Raw genomic sequence first — 17,855 nt, 5'->3', positions numbered from 1 at the left:
TGAAGCTTGGCCGACCCCTGGACTTCAGCTAAATGCACAAAAACAACTCTCCTATTGTTGAAGCCACTGTGCCTTTTCTATTCCTCAGGGTCAAGGCATCCTCTTACAGAATATTCTTACACTTTTTGGCCAAATTGCCGAATGATCTGGCAACACCAGCAGAAGAAAACCCCAGAAGACCTCTAATTTGTTGTTCCTGAGATACACAACCACTGGGGGCGTGAGGGAGTCAGACAGCCCAAGACGCTGTCCTCCCCAGAGTCAGGACAGCCCGTCCTCACCACTGGCTAAAGGTAACAATGAAATTAGAGAGTCCTCGTGGGGACTGACAGTGCCTGGGGCCAGCCCTCCACAGCCGGCACCACCTCCGGTCCACATGGGTGACGGGCTGATGGACGCCCTGGCTACATCCTCTCAGCTCCCTGCTGCCACCTCTTCCCGTGGCCTGTCAGGACCCAGCGTGGGCTGGTTGTTCTACACTTGTCCACCCAGAGGACCAGGGTGGATGCGGGGTGGATGCAGGTGTGACAGGGCAAAGGGAAGCGCGGTGGCGGCTGATTCTGGTTTTTTCTTTTTTGGACCAGGGATTGAACCCAGGGGCATTTAACCACAGAGCCACGTCCCCAGCCCTCCCCCACTTTTTTGTTTTATTTTGAGACAGGGTCCTGCTGTTTCGAAGCTGGGACCCTTCAAGAAACGGGGGCACCTTGAAGACCCCCCTTAAGCTCCGATTCTTGCGACCATGTCAGAAAGATGTCAGAGGTGTCGCTCCAAGTAACAGGCAGGAGTGCATTGAAGGGGCAGGAAAAGGGAAAGGGGACACTCTCCAGGCACAGAGCAGGTCCTCTCAGAGAGGGGAGGGACAAGGTGCCTCTCCTGAACCCCCGTTTTATTGGGGATCCCAGAGAAGGTTCCAGAGAGTCCTTCCCTCTTGAGTTTTGACTGACAACAGGTGACATAACACTTTCAAGTCCCCACTGTCACGGCAACTTTAGGTCCCCTTGGCCCCTATTTCCTTTCTCCTTTATTTAGGTATTTATTTGTGTGTGGAGCTGAGGGTCGAGCCCAGCGCCTCCAGCGTGCCAGGCAGCGCTCTGCCGCTGAGCCCCGGCCCCTCAACCTGGGTTCTTTTTTTTTTTTTTTAGAGAGAGTGAGAGAGAATTTTTTTTTTTTAATATTTATTTTTAGTTTTCGGCGGACACAACATCTGTGTTGGTATGTGGTGCTGAGGATCGAACCCGGGCCGCACGCATGCCAGGCGAGCGCGCTACCGCTTGAGCCACATCCCCGGCCCCTCGACCTGGGTTCTTAACCGTCCGTTCTTACAGACTTCATGGTCAGGAAGAAGGGTTATCTTATCTCCCAGAGTTTCAGGATCTGGTCCCAAAGGAAGTCGCCCAAGTAGGGTTTCTCTTACCCACACCATTTGGGGCCTGCGTTTCTCTCAGCCAACAGGCAGTTTGCTGAGGAATGTGACCTATCCTGTCCTCTTAGGCCAGGCAGGGCTGCCCGTAAATTGCTTCCTGGAAAAGAAAGCCTGTGGGGCGAGCCCAGGGACCATTTTATAGAATTATTCTTCCGTCCTCACCATCCTCACCTGCTGTTCCCAAAACTGCTAGATCACCGAGGGCCTTATTAAATTGCTGGATTTACAGTCCCCTCCCCAGCTGCTGGGGTGACAGGTGTGCGCCATTGTGCTCAGCAGTGACGTCTGATTAGCAAGGGGGTCTGAGCTCCAGCGAGGTGGCACATTTGTTCCTCTCAAAACATGACAAGGAAACCGAGATGTCTTATCCCAGAGAAGCATTTCATTCAGTGTTCTGTGCTGATTCCTCTTTTCCTCTCTTGATTCAAAACCCTTTTTTTTTTGAGGTGCTGGGGCTCCAACCCTGGCCTGGGCCTGCTTGGCAGGTGCTCTCCGCTGAGCTGCACCCCAGTCCTGTGAACATCAATTTTAAGAATCACTACGGTCAGATTGGTCCTTTGGGGAAGAAAGACGATTTTCAGGTTTTGTGTTTTAAAAGTCAACTTTGGACAAAAATAAGAGAAACCCCCTCCGGCACCCAGTCAGTCTCGGCTGGCGGTTTAATTTCATGACATTAAGAGATGTTAGGCCACCTCCCTCCTTGCATCTGTGTTTTGTGAAAAATCTCATACAAATTCCACAACCCTAGCTTCGTGATATGAACATACATGCAATAAAGCAATGATGCAGAGCGATTGTGGGGCCAGGAATGCAGGCGTGGCCGCCATTCACAAGAAAAGGAAAGAGAAACAGTAAAGGAGTCAGCCCAGGCTGCCTTAGAGCCTTCCTTGGGTCCCCCAGCGCCTCTCATCAGTCATCAACCAGTCAGTCATTTCCTTTGTTGCTATAACAATAACTCCTGGCATTTCAAATGCTTTGCAATAGAAAAGAAAGAATAATAATGCAAAAAGGAAGAATTGCATCTGAGCAGCATCATTCCCAGCTTTATTAAATTTGCTCTTACAAATGTCTGTGAAGTCGGAGTTGGTTCCCCCAGCAGCAAACTCCACACTGACAAGCGCTGGGGGTGAAGAGTGTGAGACAGGAAAGACAGGCCGCCTCCAAGGTCCTGGCAACCCGTGTATTTTCCCCCAAATAGCTCGCCCGGCCAGCGGCTCCCACGGACTCTTGGCCTGTCCTGACCTTATTAAACCACGGAACCGACATTTCCCAGGTGATGCGTGGGTGGCAGCCAGCTTGACCGAAAGGAGATCACGACCGACTTCCAGCCCTCTCCTCCGTGTGCCAGGACACGGGGACCGTGTGTTCAGGGCTGGCTTCACGGCTGGGTGGCCAAGCTCAGACCCAACCCCCGGACCCTTTATTCTAGAGCTGACAGCAGAGGGGTGTGTGTGTGTGTGTGTGTTTCTCCACTGGATTTCTGGGACCCTTGGGCCTGATGACTGAATTCCTTTGTGTGGGGGGGGGACACTCGACCACTGAGCCACACCCCCAGCCCTATTTTGCATTTTATTTAGAGACAAGAGTCTCATTGAGTTGCTTGGTGCCTTGTTTTTGCTGAGGCTGGTTTGAACTTGCGATCCTTCTGCCTCAGCCTCCTGAGACACTGGGACTGGCACCCAGTGATGGGCAGCTGAGCAAGCCCTGCTCTCAACGCCCCTTCACCGTTAGGGTTGGGCATTGGTGGTGCCACCTTTCAGATGCCCTTGTGTCACTAGAATTCCCCTCCTTACCAATTTCACTGTCCTAAGGTGGGAGACAACAGGTTCAACCACCCCCTTGGCCACCAGGACCCAGGCAGTGGCTGGCTCCACCACTGTGGTGTCCACCCTGAGAGGGGACGCCCTGGCATGCCTCAGGCTGGAATGCCCAGCTTGGGCGGTGGGAGGCCACAGGATGCAGGCCAAGGACCCTGGACACTGTGGCCGGTGGCTGCTGTGGGTCTGGTGCCGCCCATGAAGGCACCCTTGGCGAGGCTCCTGGGCAGTGGGGGCACCCCAGTGCAGCAGGGCACCTGTCTTATGGGACACTCCCCCTGGGGTGGCTGCTGTCCCTGGAAGCTGCACCTGTGGGGAGCGCCAGGGGCTCCCACCATCCGCCTCCTCCTCTGCCCCAGCGGGTTGCCTGGTCCCAGCTCCACGTCATGCCACCTGCTGTCCCCTCCACCCACACAGCTGGGAGTGTCCTGTGAGGGGAAGGGCGGGCGACACTCCTGCAGACCACTTAGGTCTCACGGCTGGCGGGCAGCTCTGCACCAGCGGTCACCCAGCGGGCCTCCCGGGGACACCCTCAGTCCACTGCTGAGCCACAGAACCCAGGGAGCACAGGTCTGCTGTGCGCCTCGCCATCTGTGCAGAGCCCATCCTCGGGCTCTGACAGTCCATGGCACGTGGAAGGGCAAGGCCATCTCCCCGGCCCAGAATTTGGCATCTGGAAAGGTCCCTGTTATGGAGGGTCGAACTGAGATGGTGACCTCCTCAGGCTCACACAGCGACCAACTCGGAATCATGCTGGTGGCCCCGTCCCGTGGGGGTGTGCGACGTGCACAGCACACAGAAGACCACGCCCCACACTGGCCTCCTCATCCAAGGACCACCGGCCTCTAGAGCCCGGGAAAGAGGAGGTGTGGCGGGGTCTGGCCAGGTGATGCCGCGGTGACGAGCACCCCCTCAGGGCTGCCAGCCACACCGGTGCACTGGAGCGTGCCAGTCCCCAGACCCACAGAGGGAAGGAGCCCAGGAAGGGCTCTGTCCACAGATAATGCTCTGGCTCCAGGGCCCCATGTCCCTTCCACCCAGAACTCGCTGGTCACATCCCCCCTCCCCACCCCAAGGGTCCTGGGAAGCACAGGCCTCTGTAGGAGGTGCCAGTAGACGGCAGGGGCCATTGTTGGTGGCCCATCTCCAGTGGGTGCCTGGCAGCCTCGCCCTTCTCATGGCCTCTAGGGCACTGCCCGGGGCCACTGCACAGGCTGGAGTGCTGGGCCCCTGCAGCAGAGGGCCACGGGGTTGGGGCAGCCCAGAGCCCAGCAGGGAAGCAGCCCTGGAGAATCGCCAGGGAGGAAGGCTCTCTCCCCTCCCTCCCATGTTTTTAAAAAAGAATTTGTGATGAAGTGTACGCCACACGAAATTCACCACTCTGACCATCTTAAGTCTACTGCTCAGGCTCAGCAGGTGGCCCACATGTTAGCCCCAGCTACTTGGGAGGCTGGCTTGAGCCCAGGAGGTGGAGACCAGCCCAGGCAGTACAGCGAGGCCCTGTCCCCTCCTGATAGGTACAGTTCTGTGGTGTTAAATACGTTCACATGGTTGTTGAGTGCAGTGGTGCACACCTGGAATCCCAGCAACTGGGGAGGCTGAGGCAGGAGGATCACAAGTTTGAGGCCAGCCTTGGCAAGTCAGTGAGGCTCTAAGCAACTTAGCAAGATCCTATCTGCAGATGTGGCTCAATGGCCAAGCAATCTCCAGAATTTCATCTTGCAAAACTGAAACTCTAATCCCCTCCCCAGTAACCACTGCTACTGGGTCTCTATGACTCCGACTCCTCTTGGTACTTCATATAGTGGAATCACACGGTATCATGTGGTTGTGATTGGCTCATTTTACTTAGTATAATGTCCTGAAGACTCATCCAATTTTAGTATAATCAGAATTTCCTTCCTTTTTCAGACTAAATAATATTCCATTGTATGGACATACCACCTTCTGTTTACCCACTCAGCTGTCGATGGGCACGGGGTTCTCTGCCTTTGACTCTAGAAGGATGCTATGAACCCGGATGTAAACACCTCTGGGCCTTGCTTCAATTCCTTTGGGTGCACTCCCAGAATCTGTCCCCCCTCCCTTCCACGGAATCCAGGGTGCTTACCCACCGAGCAACATACACCCACAGCCCACTTTACATTCTGTTTTTAGACAGGGTGTTGCAGAGTTGCTGAGGCTGGCCTTGAACTTGTGACCTTCCAGCCTGAGCCTCCCGAGGGCTGGGATCGCAAGCGTGCACCTCTGTGCCGGTGTCCCTTAATCAGAAGTCAGACATGACTTTCAGGGTTGAATGGGAAGTCACAGATGGCCTCCGCTCCTGAACTTGCTCTTTGGGGTTTCTGGTGGACATTTCTCACAGGCTCTCCCCATCCCCACGCACTCGGAGCCGATGTCCACTCTCAGAAGGGGGCTTGTAGGCAAGGCCCTCCTGGCTCCCTAAGTGACCCCCACAGCGGCCCCTGCCACACTGTGGACAAGGCCCGTGTGACCTGGGTGGGTTACTGGTCTCCATGATGACCCTCCTCCAGCTCTCAGGGTGGGCCTAGAAGGCCACCACCCCAAGTGCAGTGGGCTGAGTCCCCAGTCCTGTCTCGAAGCCCTGCCCTGGGTGGAGATGGGCCTTCACTGAAGGAAGCCGAAAGGGGGTGGAAGGCGGAAGGGGCGGCCCACAGGAGCGCAGCCCCCTGCTGTGGGAAGGGGCGTCCCCGGGGACCGCACGCGCTGTTGATGTGGCTCTCAGCAGGACTTTTCATTTTAGACAACTTTTGGTGCATCTGTCCCCAAGGCTACAGGGTGGCTGGTGGCATCCCAGGGCTGCTCATGGGGACCCCCAGCACGTGGCGGAAATGAGGTGGGGCAGGGGATCCCGAGACCCCAGCAGCACCCACACCACAGAGGACACAGGAGGAGTTCCTGGGACCCTGTCCTGAGAGGCAGAGCAAACGGCCCGCTGGCCGCGCCCAGGTGACGCTCATGAGCTCCCGGCACCAGCCCACGCGCCATTCCACTCCTCGGCAAGCCCTGGACGTCAGGGACCTCCCAGGGCTGGGACACGGTGGGAGAGGGACAGAGGTGCCTCCCGGGGCTGGAGACGGACTGTGGTGGGTGGCCGGGACCCCCACGCCCCACCTAGCTCCAGTCTCTTCCAAGGCCAGAGGGGACCACAGCGAGGGGTGCAGGTGCTGCTGCTGGGCTCGGGGGCTCTCCTTCCTGCCTGTGGAGACCCCTCAGATCTGAGCCTCCGTCCTGTGATGCCCCTTCTGTCTCTGAAACTCAGTGTGGCACACTGAAGAGAGGACTTGGGGACATGGGCACCTGGCGTAGGGATCAGAGACTGGGGACCCCAGGCTGGGTGGGGGACAGGGTGATGGGGCTTAGCTGGGGACCTCGGCTGGGCTGAGAGCTCCTCAGGGTTAGGCCTGTGGCCCCACTGCACCTGCTCCCAGAGCCCTGGGGTCAGCACGTGCCCCTGTCACTGATGACAACGTGGAGGCCACCTGGGCCAGGAGTCTGGAGAGCCCCAGCAGCCCCACCCTGGGCCAGGGGACCAGGGTTTCTACGAGATGTTCCAGCATCTCATAGGTGGCCCGCCCTACCCTGTGACCTGGGCACCTCCTGTCCCACCACTTGGCTACCCTGCCCTGGGCTGTCCCTCACCCACTCAGAGGCCATTCCCTCCCCACCCACAGCAGAAAGTCACTCCCGGGAGCTCTGAAGGGTACCAGGGTGGACGAGGTGCAGAACGGCCCCCACCAACCTCTGGCCCTCGATAGGGGCCCAGAGAGGCCCACTCGGAGTGACTCTGCCCCGCCAGGCCCTGCACCACCCCCAGCTCTCCCTCGGGGCAGGAGTGGCCCCTTCCCAGCTTCTGCCAGCAGGGAGACCTGGCCACCTGAGGCCTTGAGGGAAACCTGCTGGGACGGTGGGGCAGGGACAGCTAGTCCCTCCCAGGCCAGGCGGCCTTCAGCAGGCCACCCCATGCTCAGCCAGGGGGGACGGAGAGGAGCTGCCCGGACCTCCTCCCAGGCTTCAGCAGCTCCAGGCCTGTCCCGGGCTGTCCATCACGATGGACAGAGACCGGAACTGGATGGATGGGGCCACAGGCCAGGAGTGCCCTGCAGAAGGGGAGGGCTGAGGACCAGGAGCCTGGGGGGGAGAGGGGGCAGAGAGGAGCAGAGTGGGCAGACAAGTTTATTCCTCCCCTCCCTGTCCGGCAGCCACCCAGGGGGCCTGGCGGTGGCCCCAGCGTGGGCAGGGTGGGTCTGCTGCACCCTGGCACTCAGGGCTTCCGCTGCACCAGATTCACATTCTCGGTGGGCGGGGCAGCCACCGTGTCCTCCCTGGGCAAGGCCGGCTGGGCACCTGGGTGGCGCCCACTGGGACGCCCCAGTGGACCTGGCAGAGCGGCAGGAAGGCTTTCCCGCAGACCGGGGGATAAAGTGACTGAGGCAGTGACAAGGTCGAAAGGGGCTAGTGAGGCTGGGGCGGAAAGTCTCTCAGGTCCCGCGGCCACGCAGCGCTGGCCTCACACCACGCTCTGCCGGCCCCCCGCCCCCTCGAAGCCGGACACCCCTGAGCCGCCACCCCGGCCAAAGTCAATGAAAATGCCTTCAGAGTCGGAGTCCGCGGACTCCAGCGTCTGGTCCACCAGGGTCTCAGGGCTGGAGGAGGGTGGGGAGCTGCGGGCAGGGCCCTGCGCCGGTGGCTGGGCCGGGGGATACAGTCTGCTGGCACAGGGCCCCAAGTGGGGCGACGGGGAGGCCCTGAAGGTGCCCGTGGGGCCCTGGCCAGGGGAGCCAGCAAAGCCCTGGGGCTCGGGGCAGGACGTCATCTCCGACACCGAGTGCCTGCGGATGCCCGGGCCGGCGGCCGCCGCACCCTCCGCCTCGTGCTCGGCCACAGGGTTCAGCAGCGGCGTGTTGTAGCTCTTGGAGCGCACCACAGGGTTCTTGGCCAGGACGTCCCCGGAGCGGGAGCGCAGCAGGCGCTTCTCTGGAGGGAGACACAGGGTTTCAGGCCTAGTGGCCCCTGGCCTTTGCCCCCAGCACCTGGACCCCACGTGCTCTAGGGCCCTTCTGCTGGGCAGACGCTGCCTGCCCAGCACTAACCCTGCAGGAAGGGCCACGTGGGCTCCGGCCACGCTCCCTCAGTCCCCCGTGCCAGGAGGGGTGTGGGACTTCACCCGCAGTGGGACACCAGGGTTCCCAGCCTCAGCCTGGGAGGTCAGCAGCACTTCAAGCAAGCTGCCCAGCTTCAGGCCTTCACCTGGACTGTGACGGTGTCAAGAACCTGCCAGACAGTGACCTTGGGCCTTGGCCTCGCCACCGTCCAAGTCTAGAATCTTAGGTGCCAGTGCATTCCTGGGCCACCTGGCTCCCACCCACCCGAGGCTGGCATGCCGGGGCAGGGGAGGACAAGCGCACGCCGTCACAGGGTGGCTGGAGCTGTGACAAAGGCCCTGCCAGGGGGTCAGGCTGTTTGCAGCTGGGGAAAGCCTGTCACAGATGGCCGCTGCAGACCACTGTGTGCAGACTGGATGGGGCAAGGGCAAAGGGGGACAACTTGGCCTTCTGTGCACAAGGTGGGCAGGGGAGGGCAGGTCTCATCCTGCCGTCCCCTCGTGACCACCAGGTGCAGGGCTGAGTGGTCCGGGGCCTTGCCTGGACACGGAGGCTGAAGGACCCTCCTCAGCGGGGCTGGGGTCCCCCTGTCCAGGCCCCACCCCAGCAGTGCCTAGTTCTGTCTCTGCCTGAGTGAGATGCAGCTGGCCATGGGCATGGGGCTGCCATTCCAGATGTGAGGGGAATCCTAAGTGGCCCTTGTACCACTACTGTCCCCTCGGCCCAGGACACTTGCCACCTGTCAGCCCGGAGTCTCTGTGGGGACTCACTGGTCTCCCTTTCCCGCTGGACCAGAGCCCATGAGGGTGGGGCCGGGCCATGGACTGAAAGGAACAGGGCAGCACGGTGGCCGGTGGCCGGCTCCTGCTGCCCGTCAAGTGGCCCCAGCTCCCCTCCCCCCCACCAAATACCTGCCCAGGGCTCGCCCAGCTCCAGGCACGTGCTCTGGGCTGACGCCTGGCGGCCTCCCATCCCAAGACAACGTGGGTGGGCCCTGGGGTTCTGCGGGGATCCCTGCCCCTGCCTGGTGCCACTCCCACCCCCGGGTCTCTGTGTGTCCCCGTCCCACACGGCAGGGCCAGCAGGGCTGTGGCCCTGGACTTCCTGTCTGTCCACAGGAGAACGGGGGCAGTGGTCACCCCAGCCCCAGCCCAGGGCCCAGGTGACCCCTACCCAGGATACAGGAGTGGGAGGAGGGGCCCTCGCTGGAGAAGAGGCCACAGGTGCCCAGGTACGGTGACACCACCTTCTGGATCAGCGCCTCCAGACGCAGGTAATCGTCCGTGACGCCCCTGGGCTCGTGCACCCCCTGCAAGAGCGTGAAGGTCACACAGGAACAGGCAGTGAGCCCGTGATGCCCATGTGGGGACGATGACCCAGCCTCTGCCTGCGGAGGGTGGCGGGGGACGTCCTGCGGGTTCACACCGTTCTGCTTCCCGTCCTGTGGGCCCTGCTGCCCCGGCACAGGCAGCGAGCGGACACACTCAGACCCCATCCCTGGGGCCCCAGGGAAGCTGTGATCCTGGGGGCTCAGGGACACACAGCAGAGGCCCTCCACACATGCTGGCCAGCAGCTCTGACCTCAGATCCACCTCAGGCTGGAAACAGCAGGGGCCAGGTTCAGTTGGGGACCAAGACCAGGCCAGTGACAAGTTCAGCAAGAGACTAGGACAAGGTGAGAGGAGAGGTAGCAGGCGGGGCAAGGCAGAGGCCTGTGGGAGGGGTGGCCCTGGGGGAGGTGGGGACCATCTGAGGGCTGCAGGAGGTGTGGCAGCCACCAGGGGCAGCGCCGCCCAGGCCATGGCCGCCTCCCTCCCTGGAGTTCCCTGGGGCATCTACAGCCCAGCCCTGTGCTGCTGCTGCTCCCAGCACCACAGAAAGTGGCCCTCCTACTCTCCCTGTGGGGCCTGACCCCTTTTCCCATCACAGAGACGAGGAATAGGCCCAGAGAGGTCCTGGGACCTCCCAGCCTGACAGCTAAAAGCGCCACTCATGGTGGGCATCCAGCTCGGCAGCCAGGACAACCTCAGGCCTCCGGCCCAGGGCCACTCTCGACCCTACCAACCTCACCTTCCAGCCCCTGCCCCCAGGCCGACCGACAGACCCTAACTTTAAAGGGACTCCATGCGCCCGGGGGATTGAGAACAAGGAGCAGGGGTTGGCAGCCCAAGACCAGCGTGAGGTCAGGCTTGCGGGCAAGGCTCTTTCCCTGCCTGTAAGGTGGGCTGGCAGTGCCTGCTGCCTCCCGTGGTGATGGCAGGCCGTGGGGAGCGCCAGGGTGCACGAGGCACCCAGCTGCCCGGCGCCGCCCTCTGGACAGGGTCCTTCCCTGCTGCGGGCCAGGCCGTGCTGGCTGGTGAGCTCCAACGGAAGGACACTGAGGTCCCTGCCCGTGTGTGGGCCCCCAGCACAGGAGGTAAGCACAGCGTCCGCCCAGGAGGACAGCCCTGGCCCACTCCCTCCTGGGCACCTGCAGCCTCTCCTGGCCTCGTCTGTCCCTCCCTCACAGATTCCCTCTCCCTAGTCACGGGTCCGGAACCCTGGCCTTCAGCTCCGCCTCTGGTGCTCCCACGGCCTGTGCCCACCAGGCCCCACCCAGTGGCCCGGCTGCGGCCCCGCCACCCACCTGCAGCACCAGCAGCATCTGTACAATGGCAGGCGGCACACGGGCATGGGCACGGGCCAGTGCGTCCTCCAGCTTCACGCTGAGAGTGATGGTGTTCCGGAACAGCAGAAGGGCCAGCTGGCGCACCGAGGGCTCCTTGCCCTGCGGACAGGGCGCTGCACCCATCTGCCGCCAAGAGGGCTCCACCCAGCCCACCCCGGGTTACGGGTCAGGACACGGGAACGGGCCACTGACCCTCAGGGCCCCTGTACCTCCTGTCCTCCCAGATGACCCCTCCCACAGAGCCCAGGGCCCTCCCAGCTCCCCTGGCAGGGACAGTCCTGCACTCGGGGCCAGGTGCCTGCTGCTCAGCTCTGCAGGGCTCGGAGGGTCCTCCTGATCTGCCTCTCACAGGCCGGTCCCGAGAAGCGCAGGAAGGCCAGGGCAGGAGCGCGTTACCACCCTGTCCCACGTGGCAGGGCACCTGCACTGGGTAGAAGATGGCCTGCAGCGTGGGCAGCACGTCACTGAAGAAGAAGTCCCAGGTCTCTGCCAGGGAGTCCAGCAGCTTCTGTCCTGTGGGCACAAGGAGCTGTCACTGCCTGCCCCGGACAGACGCCAGTGGATCATTCTGCCCACCCAGCGCGAGGAGCCGAGGGCCCAAGCCAAGCCCTAGAGGTGCCTGCCCAGGTGACATTGCCTGCCCTCTGTGCCCAGGCTGCCACCTACAAAACAGGAGCACGACAGGCCAGAGCCAGTGGGACCCCATGAGACTAAGCCCAGGCGCTCAGCACACAGTCCAGTGCCAGGCAGCCAGTCCTGTGCCCGCCACACAGGTGTGCCTGCAGGAGCTGCAGCTCAGTCTCCCCACCCCCGCAAGACCCTGCCAGGCGGGTGAGGAGTCGTCCTCCTGCCAGCCGAACGCGTGCCCAAGCCAGGCCCGATGCTGGACATCAGGACCCATTAATGGCAGGGAGCTGGGCCCAGAAGACACTGGACAAGGTTGGGCAGAGACCTGGGCTGCAAAAGACACTGGACATTAATGGTCAGTGACTTGGGCTGCAGTGTCAGGTCTCCCCGCAGGGCCTGGCCACGCTGCCCGTCTGCTTGTGAAGCCAGAAAGCCCACTTCACCAGGGGGAGCGTGCCCAGGTCAGCAGGGAGGGCTCCTGAGGAGGTGACATCCACGCCAGGTTCAGGGGGTAGCTGCCAAAGAAGGGGGCGTTCTTGGTACATGAACACCCAAAGCAGGTGTGTGTGAGCAGGCATTCCCGCAAGCTCTGTGGGCATTTTGCTGGCCTGGGGCAGACTGGCACTGTCCAGCGGGTGGGTGGCTCTCCAGGAACAGGGCAGCTGAGGTGCCCCAAGCTGGCTCTGGGTCTGGAGTCAGCAGACAGCTGGGCCCCGGGCTGTGGGGTGCAGGAAGGAGCAGGCCCCAGCATGTGTCCCCTGCCCCTGCCGCTTGGAGGGACTCTGTGTTTGGGTCTAAGTGAAGGGGGGCGAGCCCCTGAACGTGGCCAGCCTGCCTCCCAGGCCACACTGCCAGGCGGCCCAGCTCTGGGTTTCCATGGGAACGCGGTGGCCAGCCAAGGGCCTTCGTCCGGCTCGCCTTACTTTCCTGGGGCCCTGCACCCTCACCCCAAGCCCCCAGGACCGGGTAGGTGCAGGGCACCAGGGGCAGCCCCGTGAGCAGGCCCTGCCTCCCGTGTGGCTGCCCGCTGCTCTCTGGGAGGCCAGCTCTCACCTCCTGGGTGGCCTGTACCTGGCTGCCAGGGCCAGGCGGCCAGCAGGGAGGCCGGGATGGGCGGATGCCTGCTCCGCAGCAGAGCTCTGCCCACACACAAAGTCCCTCAGTTCCCTGTGTCATGCAGGAAGAAAGGCCGCTCAGTCCCCGGGGCTGGCCGTGGGGCAGCCCTGGGCGCCGGCCAGGCCAGTGTTCCGCTGAGCTCAGGCCATTCTCCAGCCCACGGGGCGGAAACGCTGCGGAAAGCAGATGTTGTAAAACACAGAACCCAGGCCCCGGCCAGGCCGCAGGCTGACAGCCCGGGAGGGGAGCCTTGTCCTGGGCCAGGATCCCACTGGGGCTGCTGCTGAGTGGGGCACCTGGGGGCTGTGGGGCGGTCAGGGGCTGCTCTGCGCCTTGCTGTGTGGCCCAGGAAGCTCCTCAGCAGCCCTCAGGGGTGCCCTCTGTGCAGCGGGCTGAAGAACACCCCATGGGGTCGCGGGGACAGGCAGCTGGGCGTCTGCTCTGGCATGACCCCAGGACCCGGGGTCAGCAGTGCAGGGAGGGCTGTTGGGCCCAGGGGCAGCCAGGCTCCATGAGGGCTGTCACCCGGGTAGGTCCTTTCTCAGCTCAAGGGTGCTGAGAGCCATCGTGCAGCCCAGGGACAGGAGTGAACCTGGCCGGTCCAGCTCAGGGCTCCCAGCCACACCCTGGAGACCACAGGGATGATGAAGGCCAGAGGGCAGTGACCAGAGAGCAGCAGGACGCAGGGACAGGGACGCCTGGCGGGGTGTGGCCAGAGCCCAGGAGCACGGACAAGGATGCGGGGCTGCTGGTGGCGCACTGTGGGCACAAGGCCTCCCGGGGCTCCTGCTGGACAGCCTGGGCCTTGGCCACCTCCCATCCGGGGAAGCAGCCCTCGGCCTCCACCTCTCCTCTTTCCTTGTCCAGGAAGGCCCTGCTTGGCTGGCGTCCAGGGCCTGCTGGAGGCCAGAGAAGGGCTGCCCCGTCCCTGCCGGCTTCCTCCTGCACAGCCCAGCTGGGGCCTGGCCCTTAGAGGCCGACCGCTCCGTGCAGCCCGGCCAAAGGACAGCGACCTTCCTTCCCCAGGCCACCTCCCCCTTACGTCCACCACACTGGACCCCACCAACTTTCCGCGTCTCTGTCCCCAGCTGTGAGTCCCTGCAGGGCAGGCCCTGCATCCCTCCACCTCCAGGTCCCCAGAGACCTCCAGGGCTGACCTGCAGGGAGCACCAGGAGGAGCCCTGGGGAGCTGGTCCACCTACAGCGCTAGAGGGAGCACCCCGACTGGGCAGGACGCGGTGCGCCTGTGGGACCTGGGGGCTGACAGCCAGGTGGTGACTCCCAGCCCAGAACTTGCTGCTGTCCCCGGTGCCCAGGGAGGTTGGACACGGCCTCCTAGGCTGCCTGTCAATTCCGTCAGCCACCAAGTGCCCGCTGGGAGGCCTGGAGGACACCGGAGGTGGGGACCAAGCTCCACCAGGCCACACGGAGCCTCCCTTCTCTGAGGTGCCCTGGCTGCCCCGGATGGGCTTGCCCCGTGCTCCCAGCTCAGCCCACAGACGCTGCCTGCTCAGGAAGCCGCCCGACCCCCAGTGGCCAGGGCTGAGCTGCGAGTCTGCTGGGCTGGCAGGTGTGCGGGGCGCACCTGGCAGAGCAGCGGAGACTGGTGTCGCAGGTGCTCCACAAGCCCCGGAGCCTGAGCAGCACCCGGGCGAGCAGGACTCTGCAGGGGGCTCTTCCCGCCGCTGCCCTGCCCCATGCCACACCTGCCGAAGGGCGCTGGCACCTGGGCTACTGCCTGAGGCCCTTGGATGCCAGAGGTCAAGGCCACAGCCTCCTGCCAGGCCAGAAAGAGAGGCCACTGGGACTGTCACCACCCCTCTCTGCAGTGTGGCCACAGACAGCCTACCACCACGGCACTGTCCCCATTTGGGAACAAGGACCTGAAGTCTCCACGAGGTGGGAATGAGCTTTGAGAAAGCTCATCTGACCACCTGCAGCTCCTGGCCCTGGCCCTGGCCCTTCAGCTTCTGTCTGAGCCAGCTCCCCTCCAGCCGCCAAGTCCCCAGGACAGGCTCTACCCGGCAGCAAGTCCCCGAGGGCAGCGAGGAAAGGCAGGGCCTTCCCTGGCAGCCAGGTCCTCCTAGCTGCGGGTGTGAGGGAGGGACGCTCTCCCTGAGGTCTGCTGCCTGGGGCCACTGTCCTCCAAGCCCTCTGACCAGAGCACGACTCCTCTAGCCCAGAGCCCTGGGGACCAGGCAGAGCCCAGCAGGTCATGACCCTGGCGTGCACACGGGCCAGGCCACTGTCCCATGGTCCCAGCAGGCCAGCCGCAGGTAGGTAGGTCCTTGCTGAGGGGCCACCACTCACCCTCGTAGAAGCGGATCTTGTCCCGGAGGATCACCATGCCCTGAGTCAGCAGCTGGTTCTGGAAGCAAGCAGAGGATCGTCACTGTCGCGGTGTGCCCTGGGGAGACCAGGCCCACGAGACCTCACAGGCCACCAACAAGCAGCTGGGCCTCAGGGGCAGCGACTGCCCCGGGCCCCCCACCCCCCAGGCAGAGCCTGAACCTCAGGCTGTCACGAGGCAGGAGGTGGCGGCAGGGACACTCTCCAACACGCGGGCTGACCTGGAGCCTCCTGGGCTGGGCTGGGCAGGCCCCCGCGCACCCCTTCCTGATGCCTGGCTCCTGGCCACACACGGGGGACCCAGGCACAAGGCAGGTGGCTCAGCCAAGAGCGAGATCTCTATGCACCTTCCCAGAGCTGAGGCGGGGACGGCCCAGCCCACCCATGATGCCGCTTGCGTCCCTACGAGGAGCAGCGGTGTCCCCAGAAGGAGGCGGAGCACGGCTCATGGGGATAGAGAGGATTTCAAAACCAGGATGTGAATGGGAAGCGGCCAGAGAGCACCCATGGCCCCCTGCACGGATGTGACCTGTGCAGAAGAGGCAGGTGCAGGGCCGGGGGGCTGGAGGGCGCAGGGCCGGGGGGCTGGAGGGCACAGGGCCAGGAGGCTGGAGGGCACAGGGACGGAGGACTGGAGGGCGCAGGGCCGGGGGGCCGGGGGGCGCAGGGACTGGGGGCCGGGGGGCGCAGGGACGGGGGCTGGGCTGGGCCACTGCTCCTGAGGCCGGGAGATGGCTCTACCTCGTGGTGACGTCAGCAGGACTCTGCCGACACGCCAGCACCCCTGGATCTGTGCTCGTCTCCGTGAACAGCGAGGGGTGGCCCGGGACAATCCCCGTGAGGCTGCCACGTGATAACTTTAAAAAGCCCTAAGACCCCGTGAGCGGGACCACTGCCTGTCCCCGTCCTGGGCTGGTGCCTTGCCGGGCCTGTGTGGGGGCCTGGAGGGGCCCTGGGCACCCACACCACCTGGCTGAGCTCAGAGCACCGTGCGATGCCCTTGGCCCTCCTGGGGTCAGTGCAGCCACCTCTCGAGCCCCTGGCTCCTGAGGGCTCGGGCCTGCGGCTGGCCAGCCACATGGGGGCAGAGGCTGGGAGAGGCCTCAGGCCTGCTCACACCCGCTCCAGTCCCCGAGCCGAGGGGCTGGGGCTGCCCAGGTGGCCCAAATACCACATCTGGGGTCCTGCACTGGTCGCTGGGTGGGGGTGGACAATCACCAGCACCAAGTCCTCTTGGTGCCAGGGACATCACTACGACTCACCTGCGTCTTTCTTAAGCACCACCCCACCCCACACTGGCTAGACGGGGACACCAAGCCACGCGAAGCAAGTCTGTGCACTCCCCTCGCAGGCTGCGGTGCAGCCGGAGCCACACCCAGCAACAGCAGGTGACCCCGTCCTCCCTGGCCAGCAAGTGCCACCCACCTGCAGGTACTCCGTGAAGAAGGGCCCGAGCTCCGTCTTCAGCAGCTGCCTGTGGGCGGGAGGGCAGACGAGGGTGAGCAGGAGACCACACGGGGACCAGAGAGGGGGACCAGGGGCCGAGGCCACCTGGGCAGCAGGAGACCGACCTGCAGCTCACAGCATGGGGGTGGGCGCGTGGGCCGCCAGCTCGGCAGGCCTGGGCCTGCTGCGTGTTCCAGGCTCCCGGGACCCCTGTGCATCAAGCACGCCGCCCGAGCAGCCTCACAGAGGGGCGCTGCAGGGTCCCCAGGACATCGAGGACCCATCTTCCTAGCTGCCTCAAGCAGACACGTGGCAGGGCTGGACCCCCACCACCTGTCTCGGGGCCCTCCGCACTGCCCAGGCCCCGGAGCTGACAGCCTGCATCTCCCGAGCATCTTCTCCTTTACTCCAGAGCAGCTTGCTCAGTCTTCAGGGACCCACGGCAGGCGCTGACCGGGGTCCCCTTTTTGCAGGAGAGGCAGAAGCTCAGAGAGGTCAAGTGTCTGGTCCAAGGCCACACTGCACACGGCAGCATTAGGATCTGACACTCGTCTTTCACTCCCACCGAACGCCTCCAGGGTCTGAATGACGTCACTGCACCCACCACAGGCTGAGAACACGGGCACCAGCTCATCCTCACCAACAGTCTTTTATGTTCTGAGCCAAACTGATCAGAAACCGCAATTTAAAAAGCTGCTTTAAAGAGACTTTTAGACCAATCCTGAGCTGGGCACAGTGGCACCCGCCAGGAATCCCAGTGACGCAGGAGGCCGAGGCAAGAGGACCGCAAGTTCCAGGCAGCCATGGGCGATTAGCAGAACCCTGTCTCAAAGTAAACAGGGCAGGGGCTTCGTGGAAGAGCGGCGTGGGCTCCATCTCCAGCACCAAAAATAAACAAATAAACAAAGTAAGCCGGTTCTGAATCCCAGGCCCCATTCCGCACGGTGCTGACACGTGAGTTCCAGTAACCAGGGCTTAGCTGCCGCCAGTCCCAACAGCTCAGTCCAAGTTTCCGTTCCCTTGGCATTAGCTGAGCAACTACATAAAGCACAGCGGCTCCGCCAGTTCCCAGGCACCAATCACATGCAGATGACAGATGCACCTCATGATCAGTGACCAGCAATGTCACTTCTTTCAGAGTCACTGATTGGTCCCTGAGCCTCCAGCATCCAGCTGGAGCCCAGACAGTGAAGCGTGCAGCTGGGCTGTCCACTCAGCTGCCTGTGGTGAACCCAGGTGGTGTTTACAAAACGGGCAAGAGAAAGAGGGTCAGCCAAGAA

General features: G+C 63.1%; 1 protein-coding gene across 9 annotated transcripts in view; it reads right to left on the bottom strand.

Annotated features, from left to right (window-relative positions):
* The window catches only part of LOC308658900 (proline-rich protein 5), a 114,606-nt gene that overhangs the window by 62,175 nt on the left and 34,576 nt on the right, over positions 1–17,855 (bottom strand). For 5 of the 9 annotated variants that reach the window (XM_081311833.1, XM_081311836.1, XM_081311835.1 and 2 more), the window contains 6 exons: positions 16,555–16,603; positions 15,091–15,148; positions 11,459–11,550; positions 10,996–11,136; positions 9,543–9,678; positions 5,982–8,241 (listed from right to left, as the gene is read on the bottom strand). The exons of 2 other annotated variants lie outside the window; for them this stretch is intronic. In XM_081311833.1, the coding sequence (XP_081167959.1) occupies positions 7,775–8,241; positions 9,543–9,678; positions 10,996–11,136; positions 11,459–11,550; positions 15,091–15,148; positions 16,555–16,603 (943 nt within the window). In that variant the 3' untranslated portion in view covers positions 5,982–7,774. Of the gene's footprint in view, positions 1–5,981; positions 8,242–9,542; positions 9,679–10,995; positions 11,137–11,458; positions 11,551–15,090; positions 15,149–16,554; positions 16,604–17,855 lie in introns of those variants that run through there. 2 more of the 9 variants (XM_081311828.1, XM_081311830.1) reach the window with 2 other exon arrangements.

The sequence above is a fragment of the Spermophilus citellus genome (genome assembly GCF_964194105.1).
Source record: "Spermophilus citellus genome assembly, chromosome: 10".
Taxonomy (NCBI): Eukaryota; Metazoa; Chordata; class Mammalia; order Rodentia; family Sciuridae; genus Spermophilus; species Spermophilus citellus.
Note: the sequence above shows the minus strand (reverse complement) of the source record. Positions and strands in the feature narration are given on the sequence as shown.